Source organism: Ptychodera flava, chromosome 2 (assembly GCF_041260155.1).
Source record: "Ptychodera flava strain L36383 chromosome 2, AS_Pfla_20210202, whole genome shotgun sequence".
NCBI classification, from domain to species: domain Eukaryota; kingdom Metazoa; phylum Hemichordata; class Enteropneusta; family Ptychoderidae; genus Ptychodera; species Ptychodera flava.
In genome coordinates, this window is record NC_091929.1 from 16,689,960 (window position 1) to 16,714,943 (window position 24,984).

The 24,984-nt window shown below is 35.2% G+C and overlaps 2 protein-coding genes and 1 long non-coding RNA gene across 4 annotated transcripts in view; 2 read left to right on the plus strand and 1 right to left on the minus strand.

Annotated features, from left to right (window-relative positions):
- LOC139115871 (uncharacterized) overlaps positions 1 to 24,984 on the plus strand; it is a 145,216-nt gene that overhangs the window by 18,519 nt on the left and 101,713 nt on the right. The gene's annotated exons all lie outside the window — the stretch shown is intronic.
- On the plus strand, positions 21 to 12,948 carry LOC139115757 (uncharacterized). Its single transcript, XM_070678091.1, has 11 exons — positions 21 to 111; positions 3,146 to 3,175; positions 3,531 to 3,658; positions 4,429 to 4,473; positions 7,036 to 7,119; positions 7,421 to 7,486; positions 8,070 to 8,152; positions 8,283 to 8,385; positions 10,615 to 10,661; positions 10,764 to 10,860; positions 12,867 to 12,948. The coding sequence occupies exons 2-10, from the start codon at positions 3,163 to 3,165 to the stop codon at positions 10,813 to 10,815; spliced, it is 621 nt and encodes a 206-aa protein (XP_070534192.1). The 5' UTR covers positions 21 to 111; positions 3,146 to 3,162; the 3' UTR covers positions 10,816 to 10,860; positions 12,867 to 12,948.
- On the minus strand, positions 18,419 to 24,278 carry LOC139147305 (uncharacterized). Of its 2 annotated transcripts, XM_070718357.1 has the most exons (7): positions 24,144 to 24,270; positions 22,072 to 22,168; positions 21,186 to 21,296; positions 20,728 to 20,894; positions 19,873 to 19,974; positions 18,938 to 19,159; positions 18,419 to 18,490 (listed from the first exon to the last, which is right to left on the minus strand). In XM_070718357.1, the coding sequence occupies exons 1-6, from the start codon at positions 24,266 to 24,268 to the stop codon at positions 19,009 to 19,011; spliced, it is 753 nt and encodes a 250-aa protein (XP_070574458.1). In that variant the 5' UTR covers positions 24,269 to 24,270; the 3' UTR covers positions 18,419 to 18,490; positions 18,938 to 19,008. The 2 variants fall into 2 exon arrangements, with proteins under 2 accessions (XP_070574458.1, XP_070574466.1); XM_070718365.1 differs by lacking the exon at positions 22,072 to 22,168 and having other exon boundaries at positions 24,144 to 24,278.

Below are 24,984 nucleotides of genomic sequence, written 5' to 3' on the forward strand. Positions count from 1 at the left end.
ACTTAGGAAAAGGCGCTTCTTTCAAACTCCGTAAGCCAGTGAGCTGTCGTGCAGTTACTCCGATCGTACGTCCCATAAATCTACCTAAAAATCTAACAACAACACTCATTGGTAAGTGACTCATAAAAAATAACAATAACTTCGTTCAACAGTTTGATGAATATGATGCGGTTTTTCTCTCATACTATTTGTGTACGTAACCATAGTACGTTACCATAGTGTCCAGTTTAGGCGACGCTTTGTGTATTTACGTACATGAACTAAAAAGCTGGGCTCAGTTAGACTCCGTAATATTATCGTAACTGAGCTGGGCTCAGTTAGACTCCGTAATATTATCGTAACTGAGCTGGGCTCAGTTAGACTCCGTAATATAATCGTAACTGAGCTGGGCTCAGTTAGACTCCGTAATATATATAATCGTAACTGAGCTGGGCTCAGTTAGACTCCGTAATATTATCGTAACTGAGCTGGGCTCAGTTAGACTCCGTAATATTATCGTAACTGAGCTGGGCTCAGTTAGACTCCGTAATATAATCGTAACTGAGCTGGGCTCAGTTAGACTCCGTAATATTATCGTAACTGAGCTGGGCTCAGTTAGACTCCGTAATATTATCGTAACTGAGCTGGGCTCAGTTAGACTCCGTAATATAATCGTAACTGAGCTGGGCTCAGTTAGACTCCGTAATATTATCGTAACTGAGCTGGGCTCAGTTAGACTCCGTAATATAATAATAGTAACTAAGCTGGGCTCAGTTAGACTCCGTAATATTATCGTAACTGAGCTGGGCTCAGTTAGACTCCGTAATATAATCGTAACTGAGCTAGGCTCAGTTACACTCCGTAATATAATCGTAACTGAGCTGGGCTCAGTTAGACTCCGTAATATTATCGTAACTGAGCTGGGCTCAGTTCGACTCCGTAATATAATCGTAACTAAGCTAGGCTCAGTTACACTCCGTAATATTATCGTAACTGAGCTGGGCTCAGTTAGACTCCGTAATATAATCGTAACTGCATAGAGCTGGGCTCAGTTAGACTCCGTAATATTATCGTAACTGAGCTGGGCTCAGTTAGACTCCGTAATATATATAATCGCATCTGAGCTGGGCTCAGTTAGACTCCGTAATATTATCGTAACTGAGCTAGGCTCAGTTAGACTCCGTAATATAATCGTAACTGAGCTAGGCTCAGTTACACTCCGTAATATAATCGTAACTGAGCTGGGCTCAGTTAGACTCCGTAATATTATCGTACTGAGCTGGGCTCAGACTCCGTAATATAATCGTAACTAAGCTAGGCTCAGTTACACTCCGTAATATTATCGTAACTGAGCTGGGCTCAGTTAGACTCCGTAATATAATCGTAACTGAGCTGGGCTCAGTTAGACTCTGTAATATTATCGTAACTGAGCTGGGCTCAGTTAGACTCCGTAATATTATCGTAACTGAGCTGGGCTCAGTTAGACTCCGTAATTAATCGTAACTGAGCTGGGCTCAGTTAGACTCCGTAATATTATCGTAACTGAGCTGGGCTCAGTTAGACTCCGTAATATAATAATAGTAACTAAGCTGGGCCCAGTTAGACTCCGTAATATTATCGTAACTGAGCTGGGCTCAGTTAGACTCCGTAATATAATCGTAACTGAGCTAGGCTCAGTTACACTCCGTAATATAATCGTAACTGAGCTGGGCTCAGTTAGACTCCGTAAAATTATCGTAACTGAGCTGGGCTCAGTTAGACTCCGTAATATAATCGTAACTAAGCTAGGCTCAGTTACACTCCGTAATATTATCGTAACTGAGCTGGGCTCAGTTAGACTCCGTAATATAATCGTAACTGAGCTGGGCTCAGTTAGACTCCGTAATATTATCGTAACTGAGCTGGGCTCAGTTAGACTCCGTAATATAATAATAGTAACTAAGCTGGGCCCAGTTAGACTCCGTAATATTATCGTAACTGAGCTGGGCTCAGTTAGACTCCGTAATATAATCGTAACTGAGCTAGGCTCAGTTACACTCCGTAATATAATCGTAACTGAGCTGGGCTCAGTTAGACTCCGTAATATTATCGTAACTGAGCTGGGCTCAGTTAGACTCCGTAATATAATCGTAACTAAGCTAGGCTCAGTTACACTCCGTAATATTATCGTAACTGAGCTGGGCTCAGTTAGTAATCATTACTGAGCTGGGCTCAGTTAGACTCCGTAATATTATCGTAACTGAGCTAGGCTCAGTTAGACTCCGTAATATAATCGTAACTGAGCTAGGCTCAGTTACACTCCGTAATATAATTGTAACTGTTTGACCCAGGTAATATTTAGTAACTCAACTGGACTCAGTTTGACTCAGGTAATACTTAGTAAATGAGCTGGGCTCAGTTAGACCCAGGTAATATTTAGTAACTCAACTGGACTCAGTTTGACTCAGGTAATACTTAGTAAATGAGCTGGGCTCAGTTAGACTCCATGACATATTTTTTACATGTATTTTTATTTATTTATTTTTGTTGGTACTTTAGCCTCCCGTCTATAGTACAATTAATAATACAATAATTATTTAGATACCAGGACACATTTAGTAACTGAGCTGGGCTCACTTTGACTCAGGTTATATTAAGTTAAAGGCACAGCAGCTGCAACTTTCGAAAACATTTCCATATTTTTGTTCTATGTGTCATCCACAGTTTCCTCTTCTACCCCTACATCATGTTGAGATGTCAAATACTAGTCAATGTCTGCATTACCAGCAATGTTATTGTTGACAACTCACTCTTAGCCCAGACTTAAACTCAAATACCAACAATAACATTGCACTCCAAAAGCATACATACCTCATTGAGAAGCTCTTCATACTTGGCACTTAAAGTCAGAACTACACAGTGGGTGAAATCTTTTGTTTCTAATGAACAGTCTAATTCTATGGACAAAGAATCCTTAATTTGTTTAACTCTATAGATGATCTTGTGTTTTCCATTAATGTTTGTAAGCCAGGAAGACAGCCTGGTGTATCTGCACTTGGATCTATTTATCTTAATCGTGATGCAAATGGAGCATGGGTAAATCATTATACATTGTATTTGCAGTTACTTCTAAGCCATCAGTATGTTACTACATTTGTAATAGGATGTTTCTTGTTTTGTCTTTTAGCAGTTGTCTCAATAACAATGGCTGCTAAAGGTAAGTTGACAGTTTTGATGGATTGTGTTTCAATATAAGAAAACAATTATTACCCAAAGATGCAAAATGTTTTAGTGCACATGTCATTTTTATACTGTATGTTTAAAGTTTGATTCTATCCATTCTTTGTATATGTCTACTATTATGTATGCGTGTTTTAGATACCTTGGAAACTTGAGATACTCTTCAAACATGTAGGGCGTAATCAAACAAATTTATTCAATTAGATGGAACCATTCCCTGTAAAAATGATATGCTTTTCTAGGATATGATTGTTTATGAATACATTTCTTAAAACACTCAAGCATTACTGGGAGTATCCTCCATGATAAAATTTATTTTTTGATGATTGCAGATAAGGTAAAATTGCTGTGGAGCAGTCCAAAATTGGATAGGGGCTTGCTTTTGGGCCATATTGGCCCTTACATCATCAGTGTGGAAACATTGCAAAGCTTACAACCCGGTAGATGCTTGGAAGACAATGTAAGTTATAAAAATGCAATTCTATGATATTGCTATGACTTTAAGTAATGGTGTGTAAACTTATACAAATATTTCACTATTTTGATTTTTGTGTGTCAGGTAAACATTTGCTTTATAAAGTCACAATGTAGTCTTCTTACAGTCATCAGAGCTTACCATAGGGTTGTCATCAGGACTTGTTAAAATCTGTCAATTGTATATTAATTGCTATCAAGTCTTGATTCCCATTGTCAACTTTCGACACATTCAATGAAATAGTCTGTCCCTTATGTGCTGTAAATTGTGCAACATATGAAAGACAAATGTTCATATTTTTATCAAAAATCTAAAGTCAGTGTCATGTTTTACATTTGGGATCCAAAAGGGAATCAAGTAAAAAAAATGACAGAAAATATGAAAAATTTCCTGTTGAAATTTAGGCAGGAAAGTGAGGCAGCTAAAGGGTTCAATTGTAGATGTATCCTTTGATTTGTGGAGAGGAAGACATGTCTAGCAAAAGCTTCAAATGACTTAAATATTATTATGTAATATCAATATTAATTTTAATATTTTATATATATATATATATATATATATATATATATATATATATATATATATATATATATATATATATATATATATATATATATTATATATATATATATATTGAGATAATCCTTGGTAAGCACATGATCAGGCAAACTGGTTGTGTTGAAAAAAATAATGTCTAGATATATTTACATGAATAGCAGAGCAATTACACCATAATACATTCTCCATTCTTTCAGGCCATGGATGCCTATTTATTTTTACAGGAAAATGGTGAATATTCGGTAAGCATTTAGTACAGGGTTGTTTTATCATTTTTTTGAGCCAATGTTTCACAATTAACTCTTTTGGCAGGAGCAGAGTAGCTCATTTGGACAAATATGTCATGATATTCATCCTGATAAGCCCTTTTTTTTTAGTATTTGCATATCCCAGCCTGTATAATGGTAAATACCCATATCCATTGATTTGTAAATCTCAGTGTTCACTTACTGTGTTGTCAATATCATTCTCCTATCATGTAAATCATGATCGTAGCAGGGATTACCCTGGCTCAAGAACGGCATGAGATAAAATCGCACATGAAAAAAAACAGTGGGAGAATTTCAAAGTCTGTGGGAACCGGACCCAACTTTCCCTGATTTTCTGCATATTGGTTAATTTGCATAACAATACACTCAGTAAGACAGTGTTCGGACGACCTCAGTTTTCAGACATGCTGTTTGTTATACTCACTTCGCTCCGTCTTGATAGCGTTTTACAAGTCATGCTAAAGCATATTAAGTCAGGTGACGCTGCCGTCCTGTTTTGGATTTTTTTTGGTAAAAGCTATTTCGGGCTACAAACTTGGTGAAGTTAGCCACACCGTACAATACGAGGTGTAGAACGCAACACACAGGGACAGCCCGTGTCCGATATCTAGAAGCGCTATACACGTTGAAATATAGTTGCGTCATCCGTGGATTAAACGTAACTAATTATCACGAAATATTTCCATATAGTTTTCTAAACACATGGAAATTGAAAATCGGGGTTCGAAGTTTCAAAATATCAATATTTAGCCCCTTATCACATTCAAAATACGACGTCAGATTACTGCGATAGCAGTCCGATTACACGCACTCAACATGGGGGCAAATATTTGGCAACTTTGACCCCCTAATTTGCCACTTCTGTCGGTGTTAACAGTTTGAGGATAAACACAATAAAGTTTCGAAGGGTATGGTAATAAGATTTCGTTGTGCTCGTCATTTATTAGCCCTGCGTACGATGCTGTGTGTTCCGCTACATGTACAGCTAATCGCCCCGCTCACCGATAGCGGAACACACAGCATCGTACGCACCAGAGCTAGTCATTTATGAAACGGCTTTGGGCGAAATTCACTACCCTGTCCGAAAACTGTCACACTGAGTTAAGTTGTAATCGGAGGCGATCGAATCCATACTTTCTAGTGCGGGAGTAACGGAAGTACAGTAGTCCAGAATAGTGCATTTGCGTTTTTTCTTCGCACTACCACTCGTACTGGACACGAATATTCCTTCGAAAGCGCCATTTTGAGCGACGACAACGCACTGTACAGCAGCAATGAACACTTGCTGTATCGACTCCAATGATTTGTCAATGAACGCAAAACTTCCTGTTGGCAACCAATCACAAACGCTGTTGAAAAGGGTAACTCTGCAACAGCTTTTTTCTAGTGTAATTATAGCGCTCTCTACGGCGACACAATGAGTGGTTCTGTACTGAAAACCTGTCAAATGTTACCGATGAATTTAGATCGCGTAAAGGTATCACGTACGCGCCATTTGAATTATCGGCGCGACTTTTTTGCCCAATTGATTTTTCTGAATGCGATTTTTCTGATTTTTTAGCGTAAATATCGCGTTATCGCGCCCCAAAGTGATCCCTGCGTAGTGGCAACCGGGGTTACCGGTGGAACACTTTATGAACACAAAGCTGAACCCAGTCTAGATATTTTTGATTTGCATGATAAATGATGAATCAAATATCGGCATAATACCTCGTTTGCACAATTCTCGCTACTTTAAATAGGTTTTTGCTACCTAGGTGAGTGGTAAAAATCTAAGACGGTCCACAAAAATTCCAAGATGGCGGAGTTTAACATATGGAACTATGTAAGCTAGAGTTGTACTGAGATCTTTGCACCAGAAGAAAAAAGAAATAAAAGTTAAAATTCTTCAGACTATTGTGCACCCTACAAACAAAATAATGTCCTTCTGCTATAGCACAGGTCACGAAGTACTAGGAATATCACTTTTCCTCAAACTCTTGCTGTGCTAACTTGCCGACTTAATTTGTTCCCATAATGCCCCTGTTATAAGGTGAACTGACCCTCTAGCCTGATTTAGGGACTGGTCAGTTTCTTCAGCCTGGGGGGGGGCGGTGGATTATTTTTTGCTGACGTCAAAAACTGGTTGACCCCCCCTATTCCAAATTTTGAAAACAGGGTGACCCCCCTATCACCAAAGTCAAAAACAGGGTGACCCCCCCATGAATCCACCGGCCCCCCCAGGCTGAAGAAACTGACCAGTCCCTTAGGAATGTATCTAAGGTAGCGAGTATTCCATCATACTTTGAACTTGAAACATATGGTACTGACACTACCAAACTATGTAAATAAAATGTCCAAATAACTGCTCTAATTTGTGTGTCATGATATTGATCATATTCAAGCAGCACGTTATTGATACATTTACAATCACTGTTATAATTAGCCTAAAATAACCTTATTGCTATTCTTACCCAATTGTGCCAATAATCTAACTAAAATACATAAAAAATAATTGACTGCAAATTCACTTGTTTTTTATCTACTTTTCAACAGAAGACACTGGTACTGCCACATCATCTTGGCACTGATATTCTAACCAGGGGGAAGAAAGATATCAAAAGGAAACAACAGTGGAAGGTAAATCTTAATTGTCTAGAATAATTCTCTCTTGAGAGTAATCAAGTTACAGTGTTTTTTTTATTTTCATTTTGTTTCATGTTCTAAGACTACATTTTCATTGAAACATTTCATTTCATACAACTTATGCTGTCAAGATCTTAGATAAAAGATGACTTTGTAACTGATTGCAGACTTTTTTTTGAAGAAGATATGCTTTGTCCAAGGTGGTTTCATAATTTTGGAATTTATGCATATGAATGTTCATGTATGCATGCTAGCTGAATGAAATCCATTAATGGTGCTCCATTTTGTATCCTAGGAAAGATTCTTGGGTGCTGATAACATCATTTCTGTAATTTATGAACCTGGTCATTGGTCTGTAATGGTAAGAGATTGTTTTAGCATGTTTTTTTGATAAATTTACATTTTCAAGTCTTTTTTTACATAAAGCAGAATCATTCAATCCATGGAATTAAAACAAGGGGAAGCCTTCTAAACACATATTTAGGAACAGACAATGCAGATATCTGTGGTTGGGGTAAACAGTCCACAACTTATTTTAGGTGGTTTTTTTCTTAATTTCAGAAAGTTTCACACTGAAGTTTAAAAAAAAATAAAGTTGTAAGCCAAAACATGTTTTATTAATCTTCCATGTCTAATCCATTTTCAGCTTTAACTCTCTCATCATACAAAGGTTTTGTTTAACATGTACTTAGTGGTGAACCATGGCAGAGCCTGGAAGATTAAATCCAACAACATGAAAGCCATAATTGGAATAAACTTATCGAAAAGCCTTGACAAAAAAGAAAATATAATACACCTATTAAACTTCTAGTGTTTTCTTTTAATCTTTGGCGTTCCCTCTAGATAATGTTACCATGGTAATGAAATTTTCAGTATATACTATCAATGAAGTATTTTTATTATTGCTGTCACTGATAAAACATAATATTCTTTTTATGATGTAGTGTGCTGATATGGTGGCTGGTATGTTTTACCACATTGATTCGATGAAAATAAGAGATTCAAAACAGGAGATGGAAAATTGGAGGTGAGTATCATTGGCCATACCATGGGAATAATGGGGAAATTTCACCTTTTTTGTGGGAGTGGGGGGGGGGCCATTTATCTTGTCTTTACACTTCCTTTATGAATGACCATATTTTCTGTTCTTTTTATAGTAACTTTCTGTCCAACCTTGGCATTACAAAGGAATGGAAGGTCGCAACTGTCAACAATGATTTCCAGCAAGACAGTACGTCTTGTGGAGTTTATGCTGTAAAGGTGAGCCATTGTATGTTTGACCAACAGTGAACACCTTTCTGTCCCGGAATAATATGTATTCTCTGGAAAACTCATTGCAAGCAATATATAAGGCATAACTGGACATGAAAGATTCTGACAGCTTTTTCTAACCTGTAAGGACTTTAGGGCTATGTTGCAAATGATTGATATATTAATGGGTTGTGTGAATCATAATTTTAGAAGGCTCATATGTCAGTTGCTATGATTGGCTAATGGAGATGAATAGCTTGAAAAATAAATAGATGTATAGATGGTTCACTTTTTTGCATATAGTGAAAGAACCTGCCTATAAAAAGTAACTTAGAAATCATGAGATTATCGTATGGTCTAAAGGTATGAGAAAACTGGTGCAATAAAAAAGTTAGTTGAATCAGGTGTGTATATACAGCTACTTTTTAGCAATTTTGTTCACTACATTCTTCAGACATGGTTCGATGATTTTTGTGTTTGAGAATTTTTGAGCATTTGAGCATTATTTAAATACAAATATGGCAATCTAATTTTGTGATATATTTATTGCTATTTGAATTCCACCTTCAGTTTGCTGACACCTTTGCTTTGGAGAAAAATAAAAGTACATGTAGCTTTAGTTTAGATGCCACTAATGTAAATGACTTGCGTCTGGCCATAGCTGCAAAGTTAGTAGCCGCTGTTGGTAGGTGATAATCCTGACATTGTAATGAAACCTCCATGTTTTGAAACATTATTTATCATAGTTTATTCACAATTACTAGCTGATTGTTTATTGTTGTAATAATGCATCTCTGATAGAAGTATTTATTTGGTAAGGGTCACATATAGCTGTGCTTACTATATACCGGATTATACAATAGAATATATTATCTTCATAAAAAAATCCTTTTATTGATAATTTAAGCAACTAACATTACAAGGAACAAAGTTTCTGTCTCTTGATTTTTAATTCAAAGGATACTTCAAAAGTGCTAGAAATTACCCGTTTGCTGAATGAAAAGAGGTATTTTTGTGTGACATCCGTAGACAAATGACCTACTCCTTCCGCACATCCTTTTTTGTGACAAACATACATTATTGCCATAGAAGTGTACATACATTTGGTAGTATTTCGGCCTGCATTTTCAACGTGTGAGACACAAACAGAAAACCTAGATATGACACACTGAAATCTTTTGTAAAAACCAATAATTTATACAATATCACTCAACAGACCTAACAACAAATCAATAATATATTACTCAACTATGTAGGTAATGTTTTTAGAATATGTACCATACCAGTTATTTTCTAGATGGTAAAGTCTTATTCAAATGCATTTTATTTGTTTGTTTGTTTGTTTGTTTGTTTGTTTGTTTATTTTTAGATTAGAATCATAATTGGATTATATTATAATGTTTACCGGTATAGGTATACATGCACAGAGTTACCCAGTGATATTTCCCACTAATTTCTTGAAGTTATGCCATGGACAAGTGGGTTTGACAATGTCTAAAGGCTTGACAATTAAAGGGACAATCTCTGTTTTGGTAGCCTAGAATCTATCCTTCGTTCAGCTCTATCAAGCTACACTATAAGGATAGATTCCTGGTACTGTTTCGGACATTTTTTATATCAAGAATATAGTGAATACTAGCATAAAATCACTCAATGTGCAGAATAAAGGCAGAGCAGAACCTAAAAACTGTCTGAAATTACACCTTTGCTGTATAAAAAGTGGTGATTTTGAGTGCGACATCTTGATAAAATGAACTTCTCCATCCAAAATCTGTTTCCTTTGACAAATAAAATTGCCAGGGCAGTGTACATTACAGCTATTATCTTATCTACATGAAAGAAATCCACACTCTGAAATTTCATAACAAGCCCCATGTAGTCTAAACATTATTTAACACTGGATACCAGTACCACATTGATGAAAAATTCATTCACAACTGAATAAGTGGTAGAGACTTTTTATTCAACAGTCAATGTTTAGATCTTGTTTGTCTCTTAGCAGAGTAGAAACCATGTACAGTTCACTGGTATCTCAGTATGTTTCAAATGGTCAAACAATAGGAACAGCTCTGATATCAAACAAAATTTATGAAAAGAAGATAAAAAAGAGAGACGTTGTCCCTTTAATTAGTTTGATATAAAAGTGCATACAACAAAGTGAATACATGCCTGTATAAGCATGGCAAAGGTTATGCCACTATATATACTAATCATATTTCTGTTTTACTATACTGGTAGATATCTGCAAGGAACAATGCAGCAAGTGTGGAAATGGTTTACCAAAGGTAAGAGCATTTGTAAATGTCATTGAGTTGTGGTGAGACACTTTATGAAACATATTAAAGTATTGTCTGACACTAACCGTAATTTTTTATGTTGTGCTACAGATGTTCTGTCAGCATTGTGAACGGAAATTTCACAGCAAGTGCCACAGTTTAGCTGAAGGACAATGTCAGATTTGTACAGTCACTGCTGTTAATGACAGTAAGTATACCCCTAGATTATTTTCACACATGTAGTACAGTTTCCTTGTGTCATAAGGGGAGAACCATTTGATTTCTGGGGGGGGTATGGAGGATTTTGAGAAAAAAAAAAATTGTCACCAGGTGAGAGAGAAGAAAAAAAAAATTGATCCTGTCATGGCCTGAGAAAAAAAAAAATGTCATAACAGACAGAAGAGAAAAAAAAATTGTCACAATGCACCAGAAATAAGCAAAATTTGGAAACCTTATTCTCATGTATTCTTTGCCGGCGTGCCGCCATAGGCGGCGCAAATGTTTTACCACAAGCAATTCTTATGTTTCTTTTCCCAGCACTTATGATATAAACATGCACTACATGGGTCTACTTTACACCTCAGTACACTCAATGTTTACCTTCCATTTCTGACCTAAGAAATCATATTTCAGGATTTCTGTTGCCATATCTCAATAGCATAGGCACTATCTAAAGGGGACTATTTGACTTCTGTAAATTGTGAAAATTTAAAACACAAGACAGGAGTTAATAAACTAGTGTTAAAACCAATATTATTTCTCAATATAAATTTGTTAGAAAGATGTACCTTGACAATGAAAAATTGAGGAACAACAAATATGATGAAATACAATGTGTGAGCCTTGTTTTTCTGACCACAAACACCGGATCGCAAACATACCATATTCAGGCTTTTCATTAGAAGCTGGCAGCTGGAGAAATGACACAAGAAGGTCACAGATTTTCCGTTCCTGTATATTCATTTGTCTTCAGTCTCTGGCAAACAGAACTGTTTTTCACAAATTGTATTGTCATTTGGTTGTTGAATATTGTGACTCAAAAACTGATCATGCAAAAAATGTAAAAAATATCAGTGTTCAACGTCATTTTCAAACAGTTTCACCGAGTGCATTTATACTGAAACCCCTCTCAGATTGCACCATTAAACATATCAATTTCTCAAAATTTTCAATACAAGAGGGGGAACCCCCCTCGTGCTCTCCCCCTTGGGGTATTCTAACAGTTTCACTTAGTAAACAAATTAAAAAAACTCTCAGATTGCACCAGACTGCACCATTGCACACATCAATATCTTAAAAATTCCATGTAAGATAGGGGAAAGCCCCTGTGACACTTCCCCCTAAGCCTCTCTCATGTTCTCCCCCTGTACTTTCAAATTCTGCCCCGTCAGATATCCTAGTGAAAACCCTGTCATAATATCCATCCAAATTAAACAATATACTATATGGTTAGATACTGCGTGATCTTTTATATTTTTATTTTATTGTGACTTTGAATTTCATTTTGATGTGTTCACCTTTTTTGAACCATCATGAGATAATTAACTGATGATAGTCTAGCAGGGTACATCAAGATTTGAAAGGTCTTTACTGTTGCTGTAATTACATGTATAGGTATTTAACTTTTCTAAGTGGGGAATGGTCAAAATTTCAGAGTTAGAGAGGGAGGTTACTTAAATTCATCATGGTTGGTGAAGGGGGGAGGGTCACTCGAAATTTCGGAGTTTCAGGCCATCAATAATGACGGCTCCCTTATATACAACACATTACAAACTTGATGACCAATAAAAAAAAATTTGCACTGCTACTCCATTTGGAAAAAAAAAATTGATGCAGGTCTGACAGTAGAAAAAAAAAAATTGCTGTCACTCTGACAGGAAAAAAAAATTTGCTCCCATACCCTCTTCCTCCATACCCCCCCCCCCAAAATCAAATGGTTCTCCCCTAATATGCATGTACAACTTTTATTCCCACTGCTGTGTAAAGAACAAAAGCATTAAAAGTGTAGGTAACAAAATCCCTTCCTTATTATCAGACTGATGAGTTTTCTGTGTGTAGAGATAGGAAAAGTCTAATTTAGTTTGGGAGATAAAAGAATTAGTTATTTTATTTGGTATTCGTAAAAGTTACATTCTTTTCCATAGGATCTTTGACAGTACTTCACCGTTATAGGTAATAGGCCAAATAATCTCGCATTATATACTCTTACATCAGACAAAACAACAAAGGATGATGAAGAAAGAGAAAATAAAACTGGTAGTGAAAATGTGTTCATACCTAAAACAAATGAAAAGAGAAAGAATGAAAATGCCGTTCCCAGGGAGAGAAGCAAACGCACCTGTTCAACTTTTCAGCAGAACTTAGTCCAAGTACCTTCCTTGTTGGACGTCAACACAACTCGGTCCAAAAGTACCAGGAACACCATTACAGCTGAGGAAATCAAAAGAAGATGTAGTCAGCCTGAATGTCTGTCTTCTCTGTCGGTTTTGGGCATCCTTCGTCTTGGTAAAGATCGAAAAAATGAACTGGAAAAGTTTTTAAAAGAAAATGATATTCAGTGCAACCAACGAAGCAACATCCAAAGTGTGTTTACAAAACTTGCTGAAGGTGGGATCATAAGTGCTACTTTCCCTTTTTTGGTCATGGGACTTTCAGTAGTTGTATATGGGACTAAATAGTTGTATATGGGACTAAAATTATGATACATGCATGTCTGTTAGTGTTTCTATGTCTTAAGTGGTCTCAAAAAAAGAGATAGGTTCTTTGAAGTAATAGCATTTGCATGATAGCATTTGCATATTTAAGTCAAATTTACTCCTTTCTGAATGAATTGATTAATTTGTAGGTAATTTGCACCAATCATCTTAGACAATGAACTCCGTAACTGATATTGCTCAGATGATATATAAATATACACATTTCCCTGATTTTCACAGTTTTGAACAAAAATAGAAGCTTGAAGTCTGCCATCTTGTCATTACATATTGTCTATAGTTGACAGTACCAAGAAAATACCGGTAGGGGTGGACCATTTGATATTTGGGGGTGGGGGGGCCATTATATTTTTTCCACATGTTCCAGTGGATATTATTTTTTTTCCCTTGTGAATCCAGGCATTTTTTCTCATTCTTCCTTCAAAGGGTTATTTTCTATCATAATACCCTTGTGCATTAATTTATTGCCCATTTTTGTTTTAGGTGATATTTCCAAGATGATTGGCGATACAAAGGAACTCTTTGTTAAACTTATGCCAGTAAGAAGAATTGCAGAGGAGCATAGTAGAACAGCTGTTAATAATGCAAGGAGACATGGTGAAATTGATGCTACGAGGTAAAATGGTTCACTTCACCTCACTATTTTTGAATGAACAGTTTTACTTACATGACCATGGCCTGAAGGCATCTCAGTGCATGAACTTTAATAGAAATACCTGCAGCATTAATATGAGATTTGCCACTACTGTACAGCCACTACTATAAGCCCTGCATTGAGGTTTTGTCAAAATGTCCACACATTTTAGCTGCACCTGTAGTAACTGGGTACTTGAATAGATTGGTGGATGTGTGCTGTTGTAACAGGCTATTAAAATGCTTGTTGGCTGTTAAGATCATTCATACATTGGTGTATTGACATTTCAATGTGAGAACTGCATTTTCAATAAAATTTGATGTTATTTTCAACATAATAATTTACTGATAATATATTTTTTAATGTGCAGAACAACTCTACATCAACTGACAGGTCTTATTGAGCACCATGCTGATTCACTTGATCTTGCCACTCATGGCTTTGCCATTCCTATGATGAAGTTTTTGACTTCGGTTCTGGATGACATTTGTCATGTTGAAGAAGAAATTCTCAAGGATGATAGTAAGTACTAAAACACTCATTTGCACTTTTAAGTTTCACTACATGCTTTTGTTTCCCTTCTTTTCCATTTTTACATTAACAGAAAAGAAAATTGATATGATATCTGATCAATAGGAATTCTGTCAGGGAAAAGACAAACAATAGAAGACAAATGTAATATATTTAATACTTTTATTACAATTTTTTGACAACTTTCATGAAATGTTTGTTTGATAACGATACAAGAAAAGTCATATTGGTTGAAAAATGCAGTTTATCAAGTGCAGTTGTTATTCTTAATCATTATACAACTAACAAACCTAATAACACTAGGTGTAAAGTAATAACCTATAGTAATAATTTATACTGTCTCTTTAAGAGCAACAGATGTGACATTAATACATAGCAGTTGACCTGAATTTCAAAGCTGGACAAATCCAGTAATCAAAGTGATTTGTACAATACCTGTGACTTTGCTGATTTTTAAATCAAAATCTAATTTTTTTCAGCCTTTCATGACAAAGATGCATGCTGATTCCATTTTTATTTGATATTTTACTGCTGAAATTCCAAGCATGGTTATGGAGCAGTTTCATGAAATTTACAGGCTACATGACATTTTGAGTTAATTTGAGAGAAGTTTGATCTAGATCTCGACTGACTGCTTTCAGTTGTTGTCAATCATCAATACTTACACATGTGATCATGCAGACTAGTGTAAACAGAATCCGTAGTAAAACCTCGATACTATCTGTAACTTTGGGTTATATTTTCAGCTTAGGTTTTTTTCCTTAGTAGCAACTGCAGTTTCTTGTGTGATGACTTCCTAGAGCATGATAAAGTGCCAGGTATTGTGCTTCTTCACACTGATGTTATGCGTACGTTAAGTGAGCAATCCATCATTATTGATAATTAAATTCTAGTCTCAACTTGAATTCTTTTGGCAACGGTAACAGTGATAGTTGCGGATACATTGAAATTCTCAAGAGTGTGCACTTTATCATGCTATAGGGTGTACAGCAGAATCTGGAGTGTTCATACACAGAACAAAAATACTGAAAAAACAGACAAAATCATATAGGTGCCATACACAGTATTTCGAAATACAGAAAATCATCCTTAACTCCATGCATCTACTTTTCCATGCTTTTGCAGGTTCTGTCCTTACCGCCCCTGGGACACAGTGAAGACAGATGCATTGATCCCTTGGAAGTTAAACTCTTTCAATTCCTGATTTTCGAGATAGGAATTCTCACTGGTGTACCGCTAGAGGGCGTATTACCCGGATGTGGTGGGGTTAAATGTACCATCACACCATAAGTCTAGATTACCCAGAATATCCAGGGATATTTCAGCTTTGCTACCGCAGAGAAGCACCCGAGAGGAGTCTTGGTAACGGAGACTAATGGTGCGATGGTTCATTTAACCCCACCACATCTGGGTAACTTAATACGCCCTCTAGCGGTAAACCAGGGAAAATTCCTGTCTCGAAAATGGGGAATTAGTGGGCGATTTTCCATGATTCAGTTGTAATGGCTACTCATATGAATAGGTCACAAAGTTTAACAAAAATAAGTGAAAACATTCTCATAAGTTACAGCTACTGTGGCTTTAATTGAGCAAGTACATGTATGTGACATGATTGAAGTTTTTATGTAAGCAGAAGATTTCTTCTCAAATGAAACAAAAATGACAAGGTAATGTCAAAATGTTACAATATGTTTCACCAGTGTAAAAATTTCATGACAGGCAATATCTGCTTTCCAAGTGATTTCTGCACTGTTTCTGTAATTCTTTGAATCTTTTTTCATTTTTGGAACAAAACTGAAGAAAGTATTTCCAATATTTTGGACTAAAAATCTGATCATTTGAATTCTGTTATTTGTTAACAGTTATGACAACAGCCAATCAGATGCAAACAAAAAGTTGTGTTTGACAATAAAAATAATTAAATTTAATGGCAATTTAATCATGCCTTTTTTGTATGACTTGTTTCTTTTTTCTTTGAATTTTTTTATTCAAAGTACTGAAGATGATGTGAAAATAATTATGCATAGTTAAGCTGTGCCCAAAGCATCATATGAGTGCTGTGTACATCTAAATCTTTGTACTTCAAAAATCAACTTCTATTTTTCCCCTAATTGTCACCCTAGACATGTATACTTTCAGAAAAGCTATATCATTCTTCAAAAAAATGAACAAAAATTGAGAAAAATCGCATTTTTCTTCATTGACCTCTGGTCATTTTTTACTTAGTCTCATTACATATTCAAAACAGACAATTAGCTATTTTTGGTTGCCTCAAAACTTTGCTGACTTATGACATCATGTTCGAAATAGTCACCACTTGCTTGCTTACTGAAGCGGCTTTTTCAGACATAGAAATATGACAGTGGAAATTGTGAGCTTGAGACCAGATCAATGAGTAATCTGGAAGATATTTCCGTTGACTATTTTAGTTTTATATTTTTTTTTTTGATATCACTGCAAAGCATATGGAGATTTTCATTCAGGTATAGCCATAAAATGAGAAAGCAGACCGCGTTAGACGTTATGGTATCCATACACATAACAGGTGAAGAATCTCATATGAATTGCATGATGATGCTGATCTATAAAATAAATCTTTTTTCAATAATAAACAGTTTATTTTTCACGTAGCAATTATAATCAGTCTTTTGTGTTTAGAATTCTAACTGATAAATTAAACTAGTTCAATACCCCTTTTTGAGGTCGTAAACTTTGCATGAAGTATGAGTAATACCTTTATCTTCTAAACATTTCAATCAATATTCTGAACAATTATGTTTTGTACTGCATGTGCTTTTTGTGGCATTCATTACTTTTAAAAAATATTTGAAATTCAATCAAAATCAGCCAACATGTGTGAAATTAAATACAAAATCAACCTCAAGATACAAGGTTATCCAAACATGTCACAGTAGAAACAAGATGGAAATTTGTGAAATTTATTAATTTTTCTCACTCCCTGAGATGTCCAAATTCAAATTATATTGACATCATATTCAGTCATAGATTTAGGTTCATATGGTAATGCATATACATCTGAATGCTTTAGAAAAAATTCTGTGGTTCTATGACTTTCCGTTCAATAGATACGTTTGCCTCAAAATTCTAACTTTGAATCTGTAGCCATGGCGACCAAATATCCGGTTTTCCCACTGCACTGCATTTGCCATCTACTGCAACAAAAAGATGTCAAACTCTGAAAACAAGGTATAAACAGTTATAGTTTAGAAATAGCTCCTTTGATAGCCTTAAAATTTTATCTACATTGTCATTTATTCACATTTATTCTTTGAAGAATAAATAGTTTCCATGTTACGTGCACGTTACCTCGTTTTTTCATTTGCATTGATCCCCTTTTCTTTGAAAACTCTGACTTGGACAAGATTTAGTCCTCACTAGCCTCTTTAGTCTTTTGGCTGGGCATAATCATGGTCCCTTATCATTTTCTTGGCCTTTTCAATTTTTTTTCTATATTCATGAAGTACATGAATTCTCCTCCCACCACTTTTCTTGGCAAATTTGGAAAATGCCATAAGGTGCACTTTTGCTACTTGTTGATGCAGTTGACAAGTATCAACAAACTCCCAAGTTTTGGACCAGGTGTAAATGTCCTCAATCATTTGTAATGTTGATAACTTTGGGGGATCAGCAGCTATTTGCTTTCTGCAACATTTTGAAACTCATTATCAGTAACTTGCTCTTGTTTTTCATTGGTCACCAGATCAGCAAGTAGCTGGCATACACATGCTATGCCATGACTTGCAGCAATGCAAGTACATGCCTTACTGGATAGATTAAACTTCGAAGCATTTTGCTCACTGCAGGTAATAATTGAGTTACCCTGCAAGTAATATTCCCCATTATTGAAGAGTTCTAATGCCTTTCTTTTCTCTGAGATGAGGCTGGTTTACCCTGTGCTTCAGCCAATTGCAGTGCTAAATGCAGATGTTTACACATTCCTGTTATAATAAGAAAAAAAAATTATTTTAAAGTTGAACTGGTATCATATCTTTCACAAATGTAAAAATTGGCTTGCAGAACATATAGCTAAAACATTTGAGATTTAGGTTGTCAATTCCTCAATCTAATGTACAGCCATAAAATCATCTATTCCCTGATTATAGAATACAAGCTTATTTCATCATAGTGTTCAGAGCTTAGCCTTTGTCAGCGTTTATTGTGCATTGAAAAAAGTAGGTGAATGCACACAACATATCATCATATCAAAATTAGGAGAAGAAACTACTGAATCATTTTGTGGAGCAATAGTTTGAAAAATTATCTTTCAATTATCCTTTAACTGCCATGGTTTGTCCAAATCCATTTTCCCCCATGATATTTGTTCTCTATAGAGAAAGCAAAAGGATAAAGTAGAAGTATGATACCTGAATGTGAATAATTTTTACCTGCACTAGATGAGACAGGACATGTACATGTGCATTCGACAATATTCACTTCATAGCTCATGCTATCATTACTAGCAGATGGTATTTGGCATTTTAAAGCTGCTGTCCCACTTCACTTTTTCACTCCAACTTTGTGTCAACAACTCTTCAGCCAATTTCTTGCTGTGATTATCATTTCTTGGATTTCTCAGCCTACCAGCCTCCTGCAATCCTGTAGTGTAACTAAAATATCACAAGAATCGAAAAAAAAATTACATTTTTTTTGGGAGAATTTACCTAAGACTTTTTTATTTATTTTGATTCTAAGTAAGAAATCCTTTGAATCTTTTAAACATGTATTATATATTAATTATGACTCCCTGAGGTCATGTGACACAGCCATAGTAGCATGCAAAATGAGAATCAGTGATCCCTGATGCTGCTGCTTCAGTTTCCCCCCCCCCCCCCCCCCCCCATTCAAAAGCTAGTATCGCAATGGCAGTTCATAATTCATTTGCAGTAACGTTTATTTAAAAATAGGTGATCATCCTTCGGAAATGGTCTCAAGTGAACATGTTCAAGGTCATGAATATCTATTGCAAGCAGGTATCAGGTATATATCAAAAAATTTGATTTGGGGGAAAATTCTGATTGAGCACAGCATCTGAAATGAGCTTAAGGTACAATCACATTGTACTTTAAGTCTTATGAAACCCATGGAAATTTGATGACAGTGATGAAAACAAGGTAGTTTAATTGCTAATTATGCTTGAACTTGTCTCTTGTCTATTTCATCTTCAGATCTCAGCTCCTAAGAATAATATTTTTCCATATTGCTATTTAGTAGAGCATAAACTGATGAAGACTTAAGCATATATTTTCATTCTCAGACAAATAGCAAATGACATGAGAGATTTGAAAGTTGACGTCATGATGAATTGTTTGGTGAAACTTACCGATAGTATCCTAGTACTTTTGAATCCAACAGCAATAGAAGGTCATCAACCCTGTGATTTGCATATCCATTCAGAAAGTGGTGTTTCATGTTACCAAAAAACCTACATAACATTGGAAATTGAATGCTATATTCTTGACTTCAACTCATTTGTCAACAATAACAATGGTTGTTACTAACATATAGCTATGTGACATTCTAATGTCATCGTGCTATAGGTCATCTGGAGTACAGTAAGAAACTCTGCAAAAATAGCTAAAAATCACAGATACTGGGCTTTTAATCATTTTTTCTCTGTATTGCTATTTCAAAGTACATTCAGTGAAACATTAAAGTTGCAGAGGTCTGCTTTAATAAAAAACGCAAAAAAATTCCTGGTTGCTAAGCATCCTCTAAGTGGATACATGAGGACCCTAGCTATTGAGTCAGTTTTCTATGGATGAACCACATTTTCTATTATTATACATGCACTTTCTAATTCTGATGTTTTAATAATACTGCAATCAGTTTGTTCTTGAAAAAATATAAAAATAAAAACATCAAGAAGGTCCATTTTAGGGGTAAAGCCTCATTGTGGGTACCATACTATAAGAATTGATTTGAAACTATAATATACACAGAAAGTGACTTTTTAGCTGTCTTATTCAAACTTATTGAAAAAGAAACTGATAAATATGCTGTTTGCATGAATTAACAATTCTTTCTAACCAATCTTACAACTGCTTATTATGCAAAGTATAATTTAAGCCAACCATATCAGGATCAACAAATTACTGAAATCCTACCCAGTATATATAAGAAATGATATTTGACCAAAAAATAATATGCAATGCGGTTAATTAATCATAAAACATACCTTTCTACCAGGTTATTTGTTTCACTGTTTTCATGGAAAAACCTCCTTCCAAAGTTTGACCACATGACTGCCACTTGCATATGTAGCCAGTTGTCTTCAAGATATGTCACTACTGGCTTATCAAATCTAGTAGTGACAGTGCAGGCAAGTGCCATGAACTCACTCTCCTATTAATGAGAAACAATTAAGATGCAATTTTATATGACCAGAAATTTATGTCTGAGTAAAGGTACAAACTTATTATTCTTCTTACACTTTTGAAGTCTTAATGCATGATATAATTTTGAAATCAAAGTGCATCTGATCGATATTGCTCAAGATTATAGACTACTGTTTGACGATATTGATAACACGGCACAATCAAGACAGAGTTAGCAAGACAATTTGTTGTGTGGCAGAAGAACAATTTTATTGTAGTTAATGCAAAATCAAAGATTTCATGCTTATAAATTACTCACTGTATTACAATTCTTCAATTCAGTCATAAATCTAATGACTTGACTTCTCTTCTCTTTGTTTCCAACACCAGATAAACCAGATGTTTGCTTGAGCAGCCATCTATGTACAGCCTATTAAATAGTAATCATTGTACAACAAATTGTTACAGATCTTGACTTATGATGTTTTGTTAATGTCAGTTGTCAATTGTTACAGTATGGATAAACTTTCATTGTATCTTTACAAAAAAATAGTAGTTTAAAACAATAGCATAATTGCTCATAGACTCAATATAAATTTATGATCAGCCAAGATTGAAAACTTGTATGTTTTCAGAAATAGGGTAGATAGGTTGGAATATGTTTTGTATTTTGTTGACATTTTTTTTATAAATTTTTAACTCAACACAGTATCAAAATTACATTCAATTTTCAACTTGTTGCCCAATCTCGTGTAATCTCATCAGATTTTCATTCAAGTTGCGAAAAAAATGGTTTAGGGTCTGGGGGGTTGAACTAGGGTAGATCAGGTTTACTGGAATTTACAGAGTTTTTTTTTCCAAGGCCTCATCTGCACAGACAAAAAATTACTTTAAAAAGTGAATAACTTACAAGTGCTTCAAAATATATAGCACTAAAATACACTATTTAGCCATAGTATATGTTTACCTGATTTATGGATGCTCACTGTTTGTGCAGATTGTAGAAAAGGAGAAAAATTATAAAGGCTAATACTTCATCAACTTTAACACATTAGAAAAATTATTAATTTTTGAATAATTCAATAGTAAATTAACTTAAATTATTGAAGTAAATTTATTTCTTACAGTAACCATGCATGCTAATAATAAAATAAAAACTACTGCTTTTGACTTATTATTTTGAATATATCTGTATATTATTATACCTGTAAAACATGAAACCAACACAGTAAAATAGAGGAGTCTGGGAAGGCTTCATTGATGGCATTGGCTTCCTTCAGATCTTTGTCTATCATAAATGCCCTAATAGTGTGAACAGAAGATACCTTTTTACTACAAAGCAATAATCAAACACTAAACACAAAGCCACTGGAAAATGTCAGTTGCATATGGTGTGTGAACTCCTAACCCTTCCATTAAATATACAATATTGATTTTTTTTAAATAATATTTTTTTCCCCACTGTTTTGATACAATACCCCCCCCCCACCCCCCACCCCCCCCCCCAATCTTACCGTCTCAGGTAACTTTCTGGGAATTCTTAACCCTTAATTCTCTATATTCAAGTACAACTTTCCCGTAGATAACAAGCAGTTTTGACCGGCCCATAAAAGGACAGGGTGATGTGAGAATCTTTAAACATAAAGAAGTTATATGAAACTCATCGGAACAAACTGTTTTAATGTGGTACGCACCTCGAAATTAAATATTTTCTGATCACTTTGAAATTTATGGTACTGATAGAATATGACCCACAGGTGTTATTTATGTAATAAAGATATTGGGTCATCAATCAAATTTTTGGGATATAGCGCCCTCCATTGGCCATTATACGCGGCGGGTACATACTTCAGAATACCCTCTGGAAACGGCTTTAAAAATAATTATTTTGGCTGTCTAGACATGTTTTCTGTTGATTATGGAATGGACCTATCACAAACGTTTCAATTTTACCAAAGTTGACATTCGTTTGCATTATATCATCATTCTGTGTCCTTTTCAATGCGGAATTACGTACTTTAAGTTTCGTAAAATTGTCACGTTTAAAACTATTTTTGCCATTTTCAGATTTAAACATTTGTTGAAATTTTCAGAATAAATTATATTAGCTATGCGCACGAAAATAAGGCTAAAACATTGGGGGGTCACCCTGTACATTTTTAAGGTTGGAGAAGTCAAAGCTGGTCTAAATGAATGGTTTAATAGCTTTGAATGGATGTCCGGTATTTTGGTTGCCATGGTAACAAAATGATGGTAAAGTATGGGAATATCATGGGTGTAAATAACAAATAGTAATGTTTTATTATAAACTACATTACATACAACAGAACGAAAATAAAAAGGACAATTCAAATGCCAAGTTACTCTAAAGTTTTCACTTTTAGTGCGTTCTTACACAACATAGGGAATATTCTGCTCCTATGCATCCACTGTCTTTGTGATAAAACAATTCAAAAAGTTGCGTCTCTTTACTTTGTGGAAACAGTTATTCTCTCAGTAAAGAATAGAACTTATCGTTGAATGAAAATCAAATTCTTAATTTAAGCTATGGTTAATTTGCTATTGTCTTCTGGTAAGGTCAAAATGTAGACCGCAAGTCAGAAATTGCACCACTAAACGTGTGTTTTTTGTATAATAAAATATATTATTAAAAATATGTAATTCTGTGTAGTATACAGTATTAATGAAACATTATTCCCTTGGTACAGAGAAGAGAACTTATCATTGCATACCAATCCCGATTCTAACTTCCTGTCAGCATTCGGAATTATTTTGTTCTGGTGAGGTCAAAAGGCATACAAGCAGTGAATAATGACTCCATTGTGCGAAAAGAATTGACCGATTTGAACAATGAGTTGTCCTACAGCATGTGCATCCAATTCATTTTCAAACTTCATGTTAGTTTTACAATTTGACCTCTCTAAATAAATAAAAAGTGATTTAATCAACATTGACAGGAATACCCGAGTGTAACACGGGTTTGTTTCTAGTATTTACAAGTGATAAGTGGTGGCAATAGAAATATGCATACAAACATCGAGATAAAGGGCTGTTTTGGCATACCGGGAGTGCGCTGTGACACACTGCGCAGAAGTGTGTGCAAAATTACAAAATAATCGAGGCACGATATACTTTAACATAAAATTATTTATCTTGGATTGTAGTGATTGTAATTTTATATACATGCACTTGAAAATATGTGGTGACAGTGTGATCATCACATGCTGAATTACCACTTTATGGATTGTATTACAATTCAATGACCTATAGGACTCACCTTGGGCATATGCTATTTTTTTCCTTTATGATATGGAATGCTTTGGTCAAGCACACTTCGGAATCCTCACTTAGAATTATAAATGCAGCAGGAAATCCATGTCCATGGCCATCCCTCACAACCATTGTATACAAAGCAAATCCATAGGCTGTAACACCTGTGTAAATTCAGACAGTTGTAAGTTGGATTCCTGAGATTATTCACTGCAAAATTACAACTCAGTCTATAAAGTGAACTATTGGAGTATACCACTGAGAACAGAACTGCTCAAAAGGCAAATCCCAGATTTCAATAGTAGTGTCGTACAAACATACTGTATGTTAAATTCTCTCCTTGGGATAGGAAGCAGGAAAAACTTTTAAAAAGGCTAGTAGTTCAACAAGTCACTGTGATCGGTTACACATACATACATATATACATACATACGTACATACATACATACATACATACATACATACATACATACATACATACATACATACATACATACATACATACATACATACCGAATATGCGTTTCGAGTTTTATTTACTCAAATATCACGGGCTGCTGGGAAAACTTTGCGATGTTATTCTCAACGGGGACGGTTCCATGTCCGATCATATTATTCAGTTGTATAAGAATGCAAATTTCTCTCTGTCAAGGATAGATAAAATTCGAAAAATCCTTGACAAACCCACTACGGAAAAAACGTAATTATGCGTTTGGACTTCCAAGCTTGCTTACTGCAACAGTCTTCTTTCTAGCATTACAAATGACCAACTAAATCGTATGCAGTGCGTTCAGAATGCCGCTGCCCGTCTGGTCACATGTGTATTCGTAAGTTTGACCACATCACTC

Coding starts and splice junctions, on each gene's coding strand:
- LOC139115757 (XM_070678091.1), top strand. Junction 3,659..4,428: donor GTAGATGCTTGGAAGACAAT/GTAAGTTATAAA, acceptor CCATTCTTTCAG/GCCATGGATGCCTATTTATT. Junction 10,662..10,763: donor GTGGAAATGGTTTACCAAAG/GTAAGAGCATTT, acceptor GTTGTGCTACAG/ATGTTCTGTCAGCATTGTGA.
- LOC139147305 (XM_070718357.1), bottom strand. CDS start 24,268: ATGGTTGTGAGGGATGGCCATGGACATGGATTTCCTGCTGCATTTATA. Junction 19,975..20,727: donor ACAAATAACCTGGTAGAAAG/GTATGTTTTATG, acceptor AATGTTATGTAG/GTTTTTTGGTAACATGAAAC. Junction 19,160..19,872: donor AAAGTACTAGGATACTATCG/GTAAGTTTCACC, acceptor GTGATATTTTAG/TTACACTACAGGATTGCAGG.